This window comes from Hemicordylus capensis, chromosome 10, assembly GCF_027244095.1.
Source record: "Hemicordylus capensis ecotype Gifberg chromosome 10, rHemCap1.1.pri, whole genome shotgun sequence".
NCBI classification, from domain to species: Eukaryota; Metazoa; Chordata; class Lepidosauria; order Squamata; family Cordylidae; genus Hemicordylus; species Hemicordylus capensis.
The window spans coordinates 21,087,317-21,105,807 of NC_069666.1; the positions used below are offsets into that span (position 1 = coordinate 21,087,317).

The 18,491-nt window shown below is 45.3% G+C and overlaps 1 protein-coding gene across 4 annotated transcripts in view; it reads right to left on the reverse strand.

Annotated features, from left to right (window-relative positions):
• SCAPER (S-phase cyclin A associated protein in the ER) overlaps nucleotides 1-18,491 on the reverse strand; it is a 265,705-nt gene that overhangs the window by 24,229 nt on the left and 222,985 nt on the right. For all 4 annotated transcript variants that reach the window (XM_053272259.1, XM_053272260.1, XM_053272257.1 and 1 more), the window contains 2 exons: nucleotides 11,766-12,003; nucleotides 4,690-4,839 (listed from right to left, as the gene is read on the reverse strand). In XM_053272259.1, coding sequence (XP_053128234.1) covers nucleotides 4,690-4,839; nucleotides 11,766-12,003 — 388 coding nt within the window. The remainder of the gene's footprint in view (nucleotides 1-4,689; nucleotides 4,840-11,765; nucleotides 12,004-18,491) is intronic.

Genomic DNA, 18,491 nt, shown 5'->3' on the forward strand with positions numbered 1-18,491 from the left:
GGCCCAAAATCACCCTCCCCATTCTCCTAAGGAAAGGAGCAATAAAATGGCTCCCAAACACAAAATGCCGTCCAAAAATGGCCTCTGAGGTAATTTCTGGTCACCCCCGAACCGTGGATATGTGGGTTTAACCCTTCCACCCCTCCTTTTCCGCATATACAAAGGCTGGGTGCTAATTAACCAACCATGGATACGTGAAATCGCAAGTACTGGACCCACAATTAACGAGGTCCTCCTGTACTGTATTTCTAATTTCTTGGATTAGCCAATCTGAAATATAAATCTGAGGTCCACAGTCAGATTTACTATTTGAGGAACAGTAGGACATACTAACAATGCCAACCAACCTTGATCTCTGTTATTCAGGACCATGCGTCCAACCTACTTCAATTTGCAAAGATTTGCCAAATTAAAAATATTCACTAGCAACAATGAATATGCAAACGTGTTTTTTTTTAATTCCCAGTATACTAATGTGGAAGAAGCCAACTCATCTGTCATTCATGTTAATTAAATTATCAGACCACATTCAATTAGCCAATATAAAATGCAAATGAATTGAACAGTTGACAACACATACTAATCGTGTTCATTAATGAGGTCAGATAGAGAGGAGAAAATTGAAAGTCACAAGATGCAAGGAGTTTGTTAATTAACAACAATGTTTTAATTAGAAACTAGAGCCCGACACTAAACTCCTGATTAGCTCACACAATGGCAGAAGCATTATTCTTATTACAAAGCTTGCACTGGTGAGTCCATCCGTGGTATCATGGGACTCCTTTCCTTAAGTGAATAGGGGCTAATAAAGACAAGTGTGGAAACCCTGCCAACTTTGCAGGTGGCGCTGGGTGAGCTATGGGGAAAATGCATCCCAACAAACTCCTTGGGGGAAAAGGAGATTAAACCCTTCCTAGCTCTCCGGAGCAACAGTGGTGGAATGTGGGCCTAGAGACAGAGATCTGTGTCTCAACTCTCCACTGACCGGACACTTTAGGGAAGAAGGGAAGGCTCAACTTCCTTCCTTCCTTCCTCCTGGTGACTGGCATGGGAGAGAATAAGCAATGAGCTATCCAAAGCTACTTCCATTTTGAGAAGGGGTCTCAAGCTTGGCTCCCCCAATGGTGTTGGACTCCAACTCCCATCATCCCTGCCACAATGGTGTATAATATGTAGGGCTGTGCACGTCAAAAGAAGCGGAAGCGCATGTCAGGGCTTCTCAGAGCTTCTCCCATTGGAGGGCAGGAATCATCCCTTGGGAGGAGCTACAGCCCTCAGGCATCCCTGCGCTTCTTCCCAGCCGCCCCGTTCTAATTCCAGGCCACCCCTGAATCACCCCCTGCCCGCCCCCCAGATGCTTCCGAGATGCTCCACAGCTGCCCAGCTTTCCCTGTGCCAGTGCTGGTTTAAAGCATTTAAAGCCTCCAACCCACCACCAAACTACCTGGGGCAATTGCCCCACGACTGGCTGCCTCCTTGTGGTGGGGCGGGTGGGAATTCTGACGTGGGCTTCCCATTCTCCCAACTTGCACAATCATAATAACAACATTTAGTTCTGGTGGTTTTTAGCCACATCCTTTACAAGGAATGAATACAATTTTTAACTGGAGCAATCTCAGCTCAAATTGTAACTCCATGGCTGATATTCTGACGGAGGCTTCGCTGGTACACATGCGAGGAGGACAATATCCCCTTCCTTCTGCAGCTGCCTGAGTCACCTGAAATATGTTCTTGAGGCTCAGGGGCAGATTTTCAGGTGGCACAGGTGCATGAAACGCAACACTGCTGCATTAGAATTTCCTTAGTCTTGATGCCGGCCAGTATGTCTGTTGAGCACATAAACATAAATAATCCCTGTGCACAGAGAGCCCAAATCAGACCCTTGGCTACCTAGCACTGTGAGAACCGCAGGCAGCATCTTCTCTTATATTTGTACCTCCAACCCTTGCTCCAGTCATTTCAACATGCATACTAGGGTGGTCCTCCATCCAGACACTGGCCAGACTCGGATCTGCTTAGCTTCAGAGATGTTGCTATGAAGTGCCTTTCCGAGGGATAGGAAGCTGCCATATACTGAGTCAGACCATTGGTCCATCTAGCTCAGCATTGTCTTCACAGACTGGCAGCGGCTTCTCCAAGGTTGCAGGCAGGAGTCTCTCTTAGCCTTATCTGGGAGATGCCAGGGAGGGAACTTGGAACCTAGATGTTCTTCCCAGAGCGGCTCCATCCCTTAAGGGAAATATCTTAACAGTGCTTACATGTATAGTCTCTCATTCAAAAACAAACTAGGACCCTGCTTAGCAAAGGGGACAATGCATGCTTGCTGCTACAAAACCAGCCCTTCTCACACTGCACATGGCTTATGCCACCGGCGGGGTGCAGACTGAAAACCACAGCAGCGCCATCATCTGGAAACCCCTGCTAACTTGGCAAACAGGCACCTTTTAACGTGATGATCCTCTTTATTTAGCAGGGGGAGAATAACTGGCCCTCTCCACCCTAAGCACAGAACCTCCAGTGATTGTCGCTGGTTTCTGTCTCATGTTTCTTTCCAGACTGTGAGTTCTTTGGGGACAGGGAGCCATCTTATTTATTTATTATTTCTCTGTGTAAACTGCCCTGAGCCATTTTTGGAAGGGCGGTATCGAAATCAAATAAATAAAACCCTACCCTCCGATAAGATCCTGGCTTAGATCTTGCTCCTCGACTTCCCTTGCCTAAAGGCCATCTGCTGGAATGGTGTGCTGCCTGCTTGCCAGTTAGCCAGACCTTTGTCCCAGGGCACAAGAGCCAACCACGATTGGCACAGAGTGGCTTTCTTTCTGGAATCTCTGAAGTATGCTGTTCCTGGCATATTCTTGTTAGCCTTTCTAGCAGGGCACATCTGTCTCGAAATGTGTGCCAAAACAAACAAAAAAACATGGCTAAAGTGAAAGTGGAAAAGACGGGAGCATTTTCTGGCACTTCTGTATGCCAACCAGACCAGCTGCACTGGAATGGGAATTCAAAAAGCACAATTCCACCGCTTGGAAATGCAGAGTACGGTCTGGCGAGCACCTAAATAAAAAATAAAAAACAAAAAACGCCAACTGAGGCCTGGTGGCCCTGCTGGAGTTCTGCTTCATTGGAGTTAAATTCTGCTTCCTATTCCAAAGACTGCTTTTACTGTTGCCCTGAGAAGCCCAAGTTAGCATCTGGAGGGACTGGAGCCAAACAAGGTAAGGATCCCACACAGTGCTGCAGTCGCAAATTCAGAAGTCCAGGCACTCTCCATGACAGCCTTCTCTGCATGCCACCCTGCCAGCCACACCCCATGGCTGCACACCCCACTTAGATGCAATCATCTTGGGGGTTCTCTTACCAGAAGTCAAGAATATGCAACCCAATACCCACTTACCTGGGAGTAAGCCCCATTGAATTCAGTAGACATGCATAGGATTGCACTGTAATTCAAGTGCTGTTATTTGAATGGGTCTACTCTAAACATCCAGCTAAGTGAATGGAAGATTACGGGACTGCTATTTTATCTCCCTATATATTTCTCTAAGGTGTACCAGTCACTAATCCCATGCGTGGCAGCTCTTGCGAGAGTTCATGAGCAAGCAGCTGGCAGGGGGAGAGGAAAGTGGTGGCACCGGCGAACAGGCTTGCGGGTGAGGCGGGAAACCAACTGGGGGTGGTGGACGGGCAAGGAAAAGGGTGGCGGGCGGGCAAAGAAAAGGGTGGCGGACGGGCAGGTGGGGAAAGAAAACAGTGGCGGTGGGCAGGGGAGAACTAGAGGTGCAGATCCTTTGTGACAGAGAGGTGCAGATGCTCTGATGCTCGCTAGTATTAATTATTGGGTTAAACAATAATTACGGATGTAGCTTGAAATACAACAGCTCAAAAGCCAACCTATCTGAGCATTAGGGTTAAAGCCACTGAAATGTCATGCCCTGCTTGCTGTTGCTCCCAATATATTGCAACTGTGGAGTTATTTCTGAGATGTCTCCAGCAAGGTCCAGGAGTGTTTTTCAATGCATGGTGACCAGTAGAAAAATCCACTTGCGTCAATATTTGTCAGCAAACTACAAGTTCTAAATGAAAATATTCAGCAGAAAAAAAGCAGACACATGAACATGAATATCAGTAGAGGCGAAAAGAGTACTCAAAACATGTTGCTTAGCTAAGGAACAAGCATCCAAACTTGGCTGAATGACAGAAAATACAGTACTGAGCTAGATGGATCAAAGGTCTGATCTGGTATAAGATCTGTTTTTGTTTTGTTTGTAAACCACCCTGAGCCAAATTAGGAAGGGAGGTATAAAAATTCAATAAAAATAAATAAATAAATAAAATAAATAAGGCAGCTTCATATGGTCCTATGTTTCTTATGTTCTCAAAAAGAGAGACTGCTTTGGTGTGGTGGTTTCCTGAGACAGGAAAGCCCTACCAGTGATAAGAGCATAGAAAGCTGCCATAAGTTGAGATGTTGCAGTTAAGCAGATGTCTGTATATCCAGTCAGCTGGTTAAAAGCCAGAACAGTTAAGTTAGCTAAGGCTGGTGTATCTCATACACCAGGGTTCTCAAACTAGGGTCGGCAGATGTTGTTGGACCATTTCCATTTGCCTATGAAATGCACCAAAGCTTCCTTTGCAAGGAGCTGTCAACACAATAGTTTAAGGTGAGCAGCAGTTGGAGGTCCTTACCTGATTATCCAGGTGGTTCACAGTGAAATATCCCACACACACAATGACTTCATGCAGTAGTGCTTCACAGGTATGCTGGGAACAGTGCCACAGCAGAGAGCTGACAGTGTGTCTGAAGGCCAGGGACAGTCCTTCAGCCCCTACGATAGACTGAGAGTGGGGAGAAAGAAATTGTAATTGCACCATCTATGGAGACTGAAATAAACCAATGGGAGCTGCTCCTACAAATCACATGAGCAGCACAGTTATGCTCACATCGACTTTCGTGGAATTCGTGAATCCAAAAGGCAAAAATGCAGCCGAGCATTTCAGTCAGAATTTACAATGTGTTCAGTACAAACAAAATTTAAGGCAGACCCAAAGAGCATCCTCTTAATTTATCTCTTATATTTTTAGCATGATATGCTTTCTATGTACTACCGTAAGGAAGGGAGAGTTTTAATTTTAAAAGGGCAAATATTGCCAGCTAAGCTATCTGTAACCATTAAAAGGCCAATTTAATCAGACATGGTGTTCCAAGAAAGCCTAATTCTAATACCAGTTTTCAGTAAAAGGTTTTCAGTAAAAGAAAAACATACCATTTTTTAATTTTAGCAACAGCGCTATTTATTTGTTTGTTTGTTTGTTTGTTTGTTTGTTTGAGACATTTAATATACCGCCCACTCCGAAGACTATGGGCGGTGTACAACAACAGGCAAACAGGCAACATTAAAAATTACATTACATGAATAATTAAAATTATCAAAGAACTAAAGTAACTACCAGAAAACAGAAAAATGAACTACAGGGCAAAGGCCTGGTGAAAAAGAAAAGTCTTCAATAGCGATTTGAAGATCGGTAAGGAAGGTGCTAGCCGGATCTGTAGGGGGAGAGAGTTCCAAAGGAGCGGGGCAGCAACTGAAAAGGCCCTTGCACGGGTCCTAGAGCCCTGAACATCTCGGAAATCAGGGACTGACAGAAGGCCTGTCTGAGCTCAAAATATCATTTTGAGTGATTGTGTGTGTGTGTGTATGTGAGAAAGAGAGAGTGTTTGTGTATGAGAGAGAGAGTGTGTGTGTGTGTGTGTGTGTGTGTGTGTGTGTGTGTGTGTGTGTGAGAGAGAGAGAGAGAGAGAGAGAGAGAGAGAGAGAGGTATGTATGTATGTCTGAGCAGGAATAAAAATAGTTCTATATACAGTGGTCCCTCTACTTACGAAATTAATCCGTTCCGAATGCACATTTGTAAGTCGAAAAGTTCGTAAGTCGAAAAGCGGTTTCCCATAGGAATGCATTGGGAACGGATTAATGCGTTCCGGAGCCTAGAAAAAGACCCAGACCCCCAGTAAGGCTTGCAAACTGCACAGGAACATTTCTTTTCAAGAATAAACAGGCAGTAAACAGGCAGGCAAGTCAAGGAAACTGCATGTAAAATTCGTAAGTCGAGGAAACCCCATCTAAAAATTTGTAAGTCGAAAAAACCGCATCTAAAACCGGATCTAAAACTGTCGTTTGTAACTCAAAAAATACTTATGTCGAGTAGTTCGTAAGTCGAGGGACCACTGTACTAATATATAATTCCACTCTCATAACATGTAGATGTAATCTGGGGTGGGTGGCAGGGACAAAGTCTCAGCTGAAAGGATGAGAGAGCTCTTTCTCCCTCTCCCAGAATGAGGACTGCGGGGGGGGGGGGTCATCCAATGAAACTGATGGGCAGCAGATTAAGGACAGACAAAGGGAAATACTTCATCATGCAACTCATAATTTACTGTATGGAATTTTCTGCCTGGTGATGGGCTGATGGCCACTGCTTTGGATGGATTCATTGCATTTATTATTCTGCTTCTTAAGAAATAATCTGAAGTGGCTTATAACAATAGAACCAATAAGAGCAATAATGGTGATGCAAATTGAAAACAAAAGCAGAACATAAAACAGTAAGGAGAGCAGCAATCAAACTCAAAATAAGTCCAACCACTGGAAAGGGAATGACACTGATTCATAGAGGAGGAGGGTGGGGGGCCCATCAACAGCAGTGTACCTATCTGGATGCCAGCTGCTGGGAAGCACGGGCAGCCCTTTCATGAGGCCAGGTGGGGCAGGCATCTCAGGCAGCAGATTATCAGGGGGCCAGCAGGGCACTGTCACCATCAGAGCAGCTCTTTGGGACTGATCTGACCCCTTGAAAACTCCACAAGAAGCCCCTCCCCTCATACTCTTGGCAAAACTCTGGATTTTTAAAAGCTAATTTTGATGGTGGTTTCAGCTTGGATTCTCAACTTGTTTAATTTGGTTAATTTTATTAGTCTGATGTTATATTGTAACCGTTTTATAAATGTTGTGAGCTGCCCTGAGCAGTAATGTATTGGAGGGGCGGGGTATAAATATTTAAAATAAAATCATTTTGTGCCCCACTCGGGCACACCAACACTTTGAACCATCTCTGCTGGGAAGGAACAGCAAGAGAAGGCTTCGCGCCTTCAAGCTCTGCTTCCCGGAAGGATGTTGCTGGTTGCTGTGGAAGACTGGATGCTGGACTAGATGAATCTTTGGTCTGACTCAGCAGGGCTCTTCCTGTGTTCTTAAAAGATTAGGGTTTCCTAAGCCGGAGGCCCTGCAGATGTGCCCCCCAGGGCCCAAATTAGTTTGCTGGAAGCATCACCCCAAACTCTCTTAACTGCTAGAGGTACATGTTGACAATACCTGTGGACTTGAAACAGCCGCCTTCTGGGGGCAAACAAGGAGCTACAGTCCTCCCCACACCCCAGTCTTTTCTGGGGACAATTTTAAGATGCTTTATGAGGCCAAGGGGGGCTCCTTAGGGATCTACAAGTGTTAGGTGGTAAGGGCTGTCTGGATAGAAACCGTAGACCTCTTGACTCAACAATGTTTTCACACAGTGCATCATTAATGGAATTCTCTGCTACAGGATATGGTGATGGCCACGAGCTTGGCCGGCTTTAAAAGAGACAAGGAAGACAGGCCTCTCAAGGGCTACTAGTCTGTGGGCTATAGGCCACCTCCTGCTTCAGAGGCAAGATGCCGCTGAATACCAGTTGCAGGGGAGCAACAGCAGGAGAGAGGGTGCACCCTCACTTCTTGCCTGTAGGCTTCTCAGAGGCATCTGGTGGGCCACTGTGTGAAACAGGATGCTGGACTAGATAGGCCTTGGGCCTGATTCAGCAAGGTTGTTCTTATGTTCTTTAAGTTCCTAACCTGCTGATTGCACCAACAAGGAGCTCTGCTCTCTGCCATCAGACTTTCAGACTGGCATCAGCTCTGTGATTGGCTCTCTGGGCTTCAAGCTACCTCTATGGGCCAAGAAGCTGCCAGCTTCCCGCATTCCATCATCTGACCTTGATAACCCTCCCCTCACAAACTGCTATTTAAGTTTTTAAAGAATTCCACATGTGCAGGGCCAAATGCTGCTTAACATATTGTGTCACTGGCCCTCAGGAACCCCTTCTCTGCCTGCCTACAAACGTACAGTGGCCTGATCCACTTGATGGACAGGCTGCAGTTTTCTTCACTCCCATGGAAGAGCTTTCAAGGAGGGGCATCGATGTCAGGGAAGCTTCTAAATCCTCCCCCAATACACCCCACAATAGCTCCCTTTTGTAAACACCCCTCTCCCTGCAAAAAGAGACCGCAGGGATTTCTGCACAGCTATTCACTTGCAACACTTTTCACAAAGGAAAACCCCAGTTTGAGGTAGAGTTTAATTTCTAATGATTGGAGAAAAGAAAAGGGGCAAACTGCTTATGGGGTGGAGATTCAGGAGAAGCCCATTTTATCTATGCAGCCCACAGCCTCTATTTAATAAACATGTCAACCAGAAAAAGCGATGCAGGGTCAGAGGGGGAAAGTGATGCATGAGGAACAAAGATCAAAGTCTACTAACTGAATGAAACAACCCTACAGCCCTGTGGGAAAACCTCTTTCATTTATGGAGTTTCTTGGTTGAGCAAAATAGATGCGCTGAACCACACCTGAAGGAGAGGACAAACAGCAGCCCAAAATTCAGCACAAAATGGATTGCTGTTTCAGTTCTACAGTGACTTTTTAAATGAAAGCTTTCTTCTGCCACACAATTTGCTATGCCCCAATAATAATTACAGTCTTCAGAGCGCAATATTGAAAGAACAGAAGAAGAGCCCTGCTGGATCAGGCCAAAGGCACATTTCATAAGACTTCGTTGCTTAGCATTTGTAGAGTGCTTTTGAGTGTTCAAAGCGCTTCACATATATGATCAGCCACAATGTGGCGGGGGATGATGGAAGTTGTAGTACTTCAATCACAGATGGAAGGTGATGGCCATCAGATGCCCAAGGCGCATCTGTTCACCCAGGCTTTTGATTGATATTGTTTTAATTGTTTTTAATGTTGTTTTAAAATATTGTTTAAAATTTTTAAAATTGTTGTATTTTAAATGTCTTGTTTTTGTTTTTAACGAATGCTTTACTTTTTGTTTTTATCTTGTTGTAAACCGCCCAGAGACGTTAAGTTCTGGGAGGTATAAACATATGTTAAATAAATAATAAATAAATAAATAAATGAAATAGTACAACAACATCCGGGGACCCAAGTTTGAGAAGCCCTGCCTGAATGAAATCAAGAACCCAATAGAGCATAGCTAAGAAATTACTGAAGTTGGGGAGGTGAGGCTGAGAGGGAGTAGCATGCCTAAGGCCACCTAGTGGTTCACCTAGATACTTCCATAAGCCCACAAAAAGGGCCAAGAAGGCAAACCCCGCCCCCAATTCAGGCACCTGGTAGTCAAAGGAAGACTGCCTCTGAAGCTGGAGGTTTTGTTTAGCTAACCTGATTAATACCCACTAATAAACCTATTCTCCATAATCACAGAATACAACTCTCAGGGAACGTCTTCCTCCAAGAACTCTCTTTCACTGATATCCACAGGGGTCTGGGTCATTTACTACTGGATATTAGATGGTGACATTTGCTCAGGTTCAGTCCCTTTTTAAAGACAAGTTCTGCAGGCTTCAGCCCAGCAGCCTGTGTTTAACCTTTTCTGAAACAAGCAGGTCATGGGGCACCAACGGTCGTGCGTTGATGCTAAAGTCATTTTTCAAGGAAACTCTATTTCCTCTTTAATCAGTTTTAATGACAGTTTGGTCTCCTGCATTCTCTCTCTCTGACACCTTCCAATTGTTTAGACGGAAGATAAATGGAAGATGGACCTATGGACCACGGGGTTATTTGTGCTAATGTTAACATTCATGCTAGCCGTTCTGCCTGAGGCTGAAGTACTTGAGTGCACAACCTATCTAGGGAATAGGTGCCTGCCCTAACCACTCAGCCAACGTCTTTGAAAAAGGAGAGGAGAACCAGCAAAGATTGGACAGAAAAGAAATCTGGAGAGTTCTGAAGCATTAAAACGAACTGTAGCAGTGCTGTGCCCGGACCGGTCTGGAGGCCATTCTACAGGCCTCCGGACCGGTGCGGACATGGGCGGTTCAGGGTTCGGATGGATTGTGGTGGGGGGTTCCTTTAAGGGCGGGGGAGGGTTTACTTACCCCTCCTGCCACTTCCCCCCTCTAGCGCACGTATTCTCGTTTCCCTGCTTTCCCAAGCGGCCCCTTTCCCAAGCGGCCCCTTTCCCCGCTTGGCTGCAAAAGGCTTCAAGAAGGCTTCAAGAAGGCTTTTATGCGCATGCACTTCATGTCTCCGCGATGTGTGCGCGTGTGTGGCCGCGCACGTGCATGTCACAGAGACGTGTGCGGGCGCAAAAGGCTTCTTGAAGCCTTTTGCAGCCAAGCGGGGAAAGGGGCAGCAGGGAGGTATCCTGCCACCCCGATTACTAACGAGAATACGCGTGCCGGAGGGGGGAAGTGGCGGAAGGGGTAAGTAAACCCTCCCCCACCCTTAAAGGAACCCCCCACCCCCGTGCCCGACTGCAGCTCTGTGGTTCCGTGCACACCCCTAAACTGTAGTCAAAAATGTGAGTGCACTCTATTTTAGACAGGGGTCCCCAACAGGGGGACTTCCATAGGAACATAGGAAGCTGCCATATATGGAGTCAGACCATTGGTCTATCTAGCTCATGATTGTCTTCGCAGACTGGCAACAGCTTCTCCAAGGTGGCAGGCAGGAATCTCTCTCAGCCCTATCTTGGAGAAGCCAGGGAGGGAAATTCTTAAGGGGACTATCTTACAGTGCTCACATGTAGTCTCCCATTCATATTCAACTAGGGCAGGTCCTGCTTAGTGAAGGGGACTATTCCTGCTCGCTAGCACAGGACCAGCTCTTCTCCGGGGGTACCTGATGGAGGATTCCGGGGGGGGGAGGTACTCAGAGCCCTCCTGCCTCCCCATGCTGCAGATGTGCTATTTGTTCCCCCATCTGAGGATTGCCAGCTTTAAGCCGAGGCGTCCTCAGCAATATATCCACTGCAGAAGGGGAGGGAGGAGGGTGAAGACCCTCCTCCTCTGTTCCCGACTGACTGGCGACTTGCTGAAGCTCCGCATCTCGGGCTCTGATGCTCCCTTCTTCCCAGGATCAAATCCTGGTTTCCAGTCCCGGTTTGCAGAATGAACACAAGCCAGAGTTTGCCAGTTTGGCTGAAAAGACAAATCACAGTTTGGCTCGAGACAGGGGATGGGGCAACAACTTGGTGGTAGAGCATCAGGTCCCAGGTTCACTCCCTGCCCTGGCATCTCCAGACGATACTGAGCTAGCGAGACCAACGGTCTGACTCATTATAAGGGAGCTTCCTATGTAAGGCGAGAGGACAGCATAAGAGGGAGGAGGGAGTACACGAGCCCAAGGCACATGAGCGCATGCTCGTGGGTGTCTGAATCCCGCACATGGGATTTTATCCCACGTCTCGGTGTGGTGTAGCAGAGCAGACTAGGACTGGACAGGCCCAGGTTCAAATCACCCACTTAGCCATGAAGTTCACAGGAGGACTAGTCACTATCTCTCAGTCTAATCTACCTTTCAGGGTTGTTGTAAGGATAAAAATGGGGGCATTGGTGATGGTGGTGGGAGGAAGAGCTGAATATGCTGCCCTGAGCTCCTAAGAGGAAGGGCAGGATAAAACATGCAATCATGGTAATAACAGTAATACCAATTACCTGGAAAGCCGGCAGATCAAGAACAGCAAAACTATTGAAGAAGCGTAAGCTCTGAAGAGCCACTTGGACAGTATTCTCTGCGTAACTTTCTTTGGGGCTGGCTGTGCTTGGGTCTGCAATTGTCCCATGGAAAAGAATACAGTACAGCATGTGCAAGACGCCCACCAGATCTGTCGCCTCAAGCGCTGCCGTTAGTCCTGTGGGATCCTGACGGAGGTTATCGAAGATGCTGCATGACCTGATCAAAGGAGACAGGAAAGGACCTTGTAAACCAGCCATGGGAAGCAGCCCTCGAGGAGACATTTCTGTCCCAAGAATTGCTTCCAGACCTCACTCTCTCCACTATCCAAACTGTAATGAATATAGTAAGATACAAAATTGCCCCCTCAAAATATTATGAACACTTCAAAAGATACCACCGCAGCTGCAATGGCAAGCTGTGCACTGCATTGCGCCTTAGCGTTCATGTGCATCTACTGACCAACAAGCGTACTAGAGAAAAGAGATCTAGTCACACATTCCATTGTACACTTGCATATACATTACACCTGTACATGTGTATATATAATATATAATATAATATAATATAATATAATATAATATAATATAATATAATATAATATAATATAATATAATATAATATAATATAGATGATGCCTGTGTGAATGATTGCGCATGTGTTTGTTGAAAAAATGAGCCCGGGGAAATTGGCCCACCTATTGTGCATTAAGCACCAAGATTTTCTCATGTCACCTGTTATCAGATACTGTGTAATAATCACTCATCCTTCTACTGAGGCAAAGTTTTAGAAGCAGAAACAAAACAAAAGAAAAACCTGACCCCATCTCCCTTTGCCTAACAACATTCACGATTCCCTGCAGATACTGTGTACCCCATTTTAACCTCATGCTAAGTAGATGGGGAACAAAAGCCAGAGTAGTTGTTATCTGTTTATTATTGACATTTGCATAATGTCCTTCTTCCTAAAAGCCACCTAATGACGCAGCGGGGAAATGGCTTGACTAGCAAGCCAGAGGTTGCCAGTTTGAATCCCCGCTGGTATGTTTCCTAGACTATGGGAAACAGCTATATTTGTTGTTTCCAGACATACAAATATAGGAAGCAGCAGAGATATAGGAAGATGCTGAAAGGCATCATCTCATACTGCGCGGGAAATGGCAATGGTCAACCCCTCCTGTATTCTACCAAAGACAACCACAGGGCTCTGTGGGCGCCACGAGTCGACACCAACTTGACGCACACTTTACCTTTACCTTCTTCCTAAGAACCCAGAGTGGTGAACAAGTTATAAACAATCGTAAAATTTCAATAAAACATCATCAAAATAAAACAGACACAACTACAAGCACTAAAACCACTTTGTACACTGCCCAGAACCTTTTTGTACCCTGGATGCATAGGGCGCTATAGAAATGAAATGTAATAGACAGACAGACAGATAGATAGATCCAGGTCAACTCATTGACCAGAAGCCTGGATTAATAGGACAGTCTTCAGTTTCTTCCAGAAGACTAGGAAAGAGGCAGCCATGTGGATCTCAACAGAGAGCGAGTTCCACATCCGGGGGCAATCACCAAGAAGGCCCTGTCCCGCATGCTTGACAAAAGAGCTTCAGCAGGTGTCAGGATACGGAGCAAAGCCCTCTCAGCCAACCTAGTCAGATTCCGCTGGGAGGAGGCATTCCCTAAGGTATCTGGGGTCCAAGCTGTATTTATAATAATTCAGTTTTAAAATGCTGTCCGGATGTGATTTCACGGAGAGACAGTGTTTTTGCCTTCTTGTCAACCAATTGACATTCTACGCACCTCTATATTTGCTCATTGCTCTATGTTTATCCTTTTGTTATTAAGAAATATTAAAAATAAACAATCAGTACTCAGAACGGGCCCAAAAACAAAGAAATAGCTACCACCATAGTTTTCAGGCATATCACTCTGTTTCCAAAGAAGTATCAGAGCAGAGATAATGCAATATTTATCTTTAATTATCCCCCCTGCAAAGACGGCTGATTACATGCTAACTCCGCAGAGGTATCACCTGCAAGCCTCGCTTGAATACCTGTTAGTCGTCATCCATCAGCACTCAATTCCTTCCATTAGAGAAGCCTGAACTAGAGGTCAGCCACTAGCCGAGACACGACTCGAGACGAATGTGTCTAAGTTTATTGTACAGGTTTCAAAATGGGGCCTGTGTTTGTTTAACACTGCCTGCCTTTAATATCTAACGGGAAGCCAGATGAGCCCTGCAAAGAAACCCTAAATCAAACGGCAAGGTTTCTAGAGACCAGATGTGGTTGACTCTTGCTCAAAGCATCATGCTGCAATCGTAGGCGGCAGGTGAGTTAGAACGAGGCCAAACCAGTTCCGTGGGCTAAGCAGCAGCGACAGGAGCAGAGGAACTTTGTCAGTGGCCTCGGGATGGGCTGTTGCTGGAGGACCTTCTCCCCCACAGCTGCCCATGTGGGCAAACTGGCCACAACCCCTGTGCTGACAGCATACTAACACCAACACGCACACTGACCCCAAAGTGGCCAGCATGGGGAGAGCACACCGCGCAGTTGGCAACTCCTTCATTTGCTGGCTGGGTGCGGAAGGGGGGCGTGCCCTGGGGGAGGGATGCTGGGGTGGGCCCCCGACGCCTGTGGTCCAGGGACATTTGTCTCCCCCCTTGTCCAGTAGTGGCTATGGCCCTGTGCTGCAACAAATGGCACATGTTTCTTGAGAGCCAGCGTGGTGTAGTGGTTAGAGTGCTGGACTAGGACCGGGGAGACCCGAGTTCAAATCCCCATTCAGCCATGAGACTTGCTGGGTGACTCTGGGGCAGTCACTTCTCTCTCAGCCTCACCTACTTCACAGGGTTGTTGTGAGGCGAAACCTAAGTATGTAGCACACCACTCTGGGCTCCTTGGAGGAAAAAGCGAAATATAAATCTAAAACTAATCATTATAAAAATAATAAATGTTAGTAATAGTAAGTACTTTAGGAACTTCCTTGAAGGAGTTCAAGCTGACACTCATGATGCCCTGTCCCTTATACCTTAACAACCAACTGGAGAGAAGTAAAATGTGGAAGTTTGCTGACCAGTGTTCCCTCTAACAGGGATTCCCAGATGTTGTTGACTACAACTCTCATAATCTCCAAGCAAAAGCCAGTGCAGCTGCAGATTCTGGGAGTTGTAGTCAACAACATCTGGGAATCCCGGTTAAAGGGAACAATGTTGCTGATTAAACTCTTTTGGCATCAACCTAACATATGATAAAAGAAAGGAAGGGGTTTTGAGGTTTATTTGTGGTTTTATAGTATTCTAACATTTGTAAACCACCTTGGGATGTCTTATGAAAGGCGGTATAAAAATTGATCAATCAATCAATCAATCAATCAATCAATCAATCAAGGGAGCACCAAGGGAGAAGGGCAATTGTCTTCTTTCCCCCGTTTGTGGGTTCCCCGAGTGCATCTGGTTGGCCACTGTGTAAGTCAGAATGCTGGACAGGACGGGCCTTGGCCTGATCCAGCAGGGCTATCCTTATGTTCTTAAGGGACTACAGAACCAACCCGAGAAAGTTCAGGAGGGTACGTACAGGGTTTCTAATGCATTTCAAGTTGCATGAAAGTGGATTTTAGTTTAATATTAGGAGAAACTTCTTAATGGTAAGTACAGCTTGACAATAGATCCAATTATTTAAGGGAGGCTCTTACTTAAGAAAATAAGAACAGCCCTGCTGGATCAGGCCCAAGGAAGCCCATCTAGTCCAGCATCCTGTTTCGCACAGTGGCCCACCAGATGCCGCTGGGAGACCCACAGGCAGGAGGTGAGGCTGGGCCACCCCAGCATTCCTCCTCCAGGGCACGTCCTCCTTCCATACCCAGCCAGCAAATGAACACCCTCTCTCCTGCTGTTGCTCCCCTGCAACTGGTATTTAGAGGCATCTTGCCTCTGAGGCTGGAGATTGGCCGACAGCCACCAGACTAGTAGCCATTGATAGACCTCTCCTCCATGAAGTTATCCAAACCCCTCTTCAAGCCATCCAGGTTGGCTGTCACCACATCTTGTGGCAGAGAATTCCACAAGTTGATTATGCATTGTGTGAAAAAGTACTTCCTATTGTTGGACTAAATTTCCTGGCAATCAATTCCATGGGATGACCCCTGGTTCTAGTGTTATATGAGAGGGAGAAAAATTTCTCTCTATCCGCTTTCTCCACACCATGCATGATTTTGTAGACCTCTATCATGTCTCCCCACAGCCATCTTTTTTCTAAACTAAAAAGCCCCAGGTGTTGTAGCCTTGCCTCATAAGAAAGGTGCTCTAGGCCTCTGATAATCTTGGTTGCCCTCTTTGCATCTTTTCCAGTTCTACAATGTCCTCCTTTAGATGTGGTGACTAGAACTGTACACAGTACTCCAAGTGTGGTCACACCATAATTTTGTATAAGGGAATTATAATATTAGCAGTTTTATTTTCAATCCCCTTCCTAATGATCCCTAGCATGGAATTGGCCTTTTTCACGGGTGCCGCACATTGAATCTACACTTTCAACCACGAACCCAAGATCCCTCGGCTGGTCAGTCACCAACACTTTACACTTGTCAACATTGAACTGCATTGGCCATTTTGTCGCCCAGTCCCCTAGTTTGGAGAGATCCTTTTGGAGCTCCTCACTCCTGCTTCTCCTTGATGCCTCCCTGATTTCCTTCTGCAACTGTCACTACTTGCTGGAAGTCTTCAAGAATAGGCTGGACAGCCCTCTATCGGGGATGAGCAGAACTCCTTGCATCAATCAGGAAGTCGAACGAGCTGGCCAACAAGACTCCTCCAGCAATATGATACAGAATAGTCTAGCGAAAGGAGTGCTTGTTCCATCTTCCATTCCTTATGTTCTTGATCTTGTGGGCTCTATCTCACTCACTGTTTGACAGAGATTTTAGTAGCTCGACAAACATTTATTCTTTTAAAGAAAAAATCATCTCATATTGCTTTCTTTGTGGCTTCTGATTTTTTGTGATTACCACTACACTATTGTAAAGAGTAAAGGAGCACAAAGAAAACACTTCTGCATTGCAATTGGTTAGTCCATTGGGATTTCTAAGCGCTGCATTTTTGGCCAATAAAGTGGGGAAGTCATCACAAGGGCAAAAGGCATCCTTGTCATTTGAGGATGTTAAATGCATAGGAGAACTGATCCGTCAGTCCCCTTATCCTCCTGTTGGTGGCAATGGGAGAATACTAGGCTATCTGGTTATTGAGGGAAATCAGACAAGGACATAAAAAAATGGGAAATCCTGCTTACTGAGATCTAGAAACTTGGGACCTCAGCCCATCTGGAATTCCCCCCACCTGGTAGAAGCAGCCGCATACACCCTGTTTTACTACAAGGAATTACAGTCCTTTCATAAGGACCTAGTGAACACACTAGTTTAGAAGTTTATCACTTTTTTTTAACTGCCACATGTAGTCAATTAATGTTAGATTAAAAGATTAAAAACTTTTAGTTAGACTAAAAAGGTGTCCCAGATTTAATCAGTCAGCAGATGCTGATATTCTTTATTGCTTTTAATATACATATTTCCAAAAACTGCAAACTGAAGGTACTGTATATTTGAAGAGGCCTTCCCCTCTCACAAATGGGAATGCCTCTTCTTATGGCATCTGCCGAGACACGACAAAATCGACTTCTTTAGAAGTTGTTTTATTATATGTATGTATGCATGCAGATTTAATCAATTAATGGGAACCCATACATGTATCTAACTGCCTAAAGTCCTAATTTTTTTTGCAAGTGAATTAATGTAATGGCAAATTTCACTTGGGGCAAGTCAATTTTTTTAATTTTCTCAATTCATAATACTGAGCTTGCTGTGCAGTGATATTTGTGTGAATTAGTGAAATAATTAGAAAAAGTGTGTGTGTGTGAGAGAGAGTGTGTGTGAGAGACAGAATTATGCAGTTTTGCAATTTTATTCAAAAAAAATTATTATACCAATATTTTAAGTGATTTTGTTAATCTGTCTTAATTGCTAACTATAGCAGAAAGATAGCCTTAACAAAATCTCATTTTTGCAGCTAAGCGTCAGAATGGGAAAGCCAACTTAATTTGCTGTATTTTAGCTTGTAGAAACCAATGAGGAAATAAAAGTGCTGTCAGAAATGTTTATTTTTTATTCCCTCCTTTACTGCAGATAATTTGTACATGAACAGGGTCCTGGCTCCTGTTGGCTTTAACTGTCAGTTATAATCATTTGAAACCGAACTGTTTACACTATTAACAATAAAAACTCTAGGAGACCTTCTTCACGCCAGAAGCAGTATTGTGGGAGATGTGAGACTATTAAAAGTGTACTTTTACCTACACTTTACTTTGCAAGTAATTTTGGTCAAAAGGGTCAGAAGAGTGAATATATTTCCTTCTACATTTATATCCTTCTCTTCCTCCAAGGAGTCCAGAGTGTATGTAGGACTATCTGCCTGTGGGGCAGAAGTTGTGGGTGTGTGCTCAGTGCAAAAAGCTCCTGGCTCTCAGGGAACAAGTTTGTTCCCTCGAAGCCAAGGTGGCTGTCCTGGAGACACTCAGGGAGGCAGAGAGGAATGTGGATGAGGCATCCCACTCCCAGGCTGACAGCTTCTCTGCCGTCATGGAGAATGAAGGTCTCAGGAAAGGAGGACATCAGTCTGAGGAAGACGGGAATGGTCCCATAGAAGGGCCCA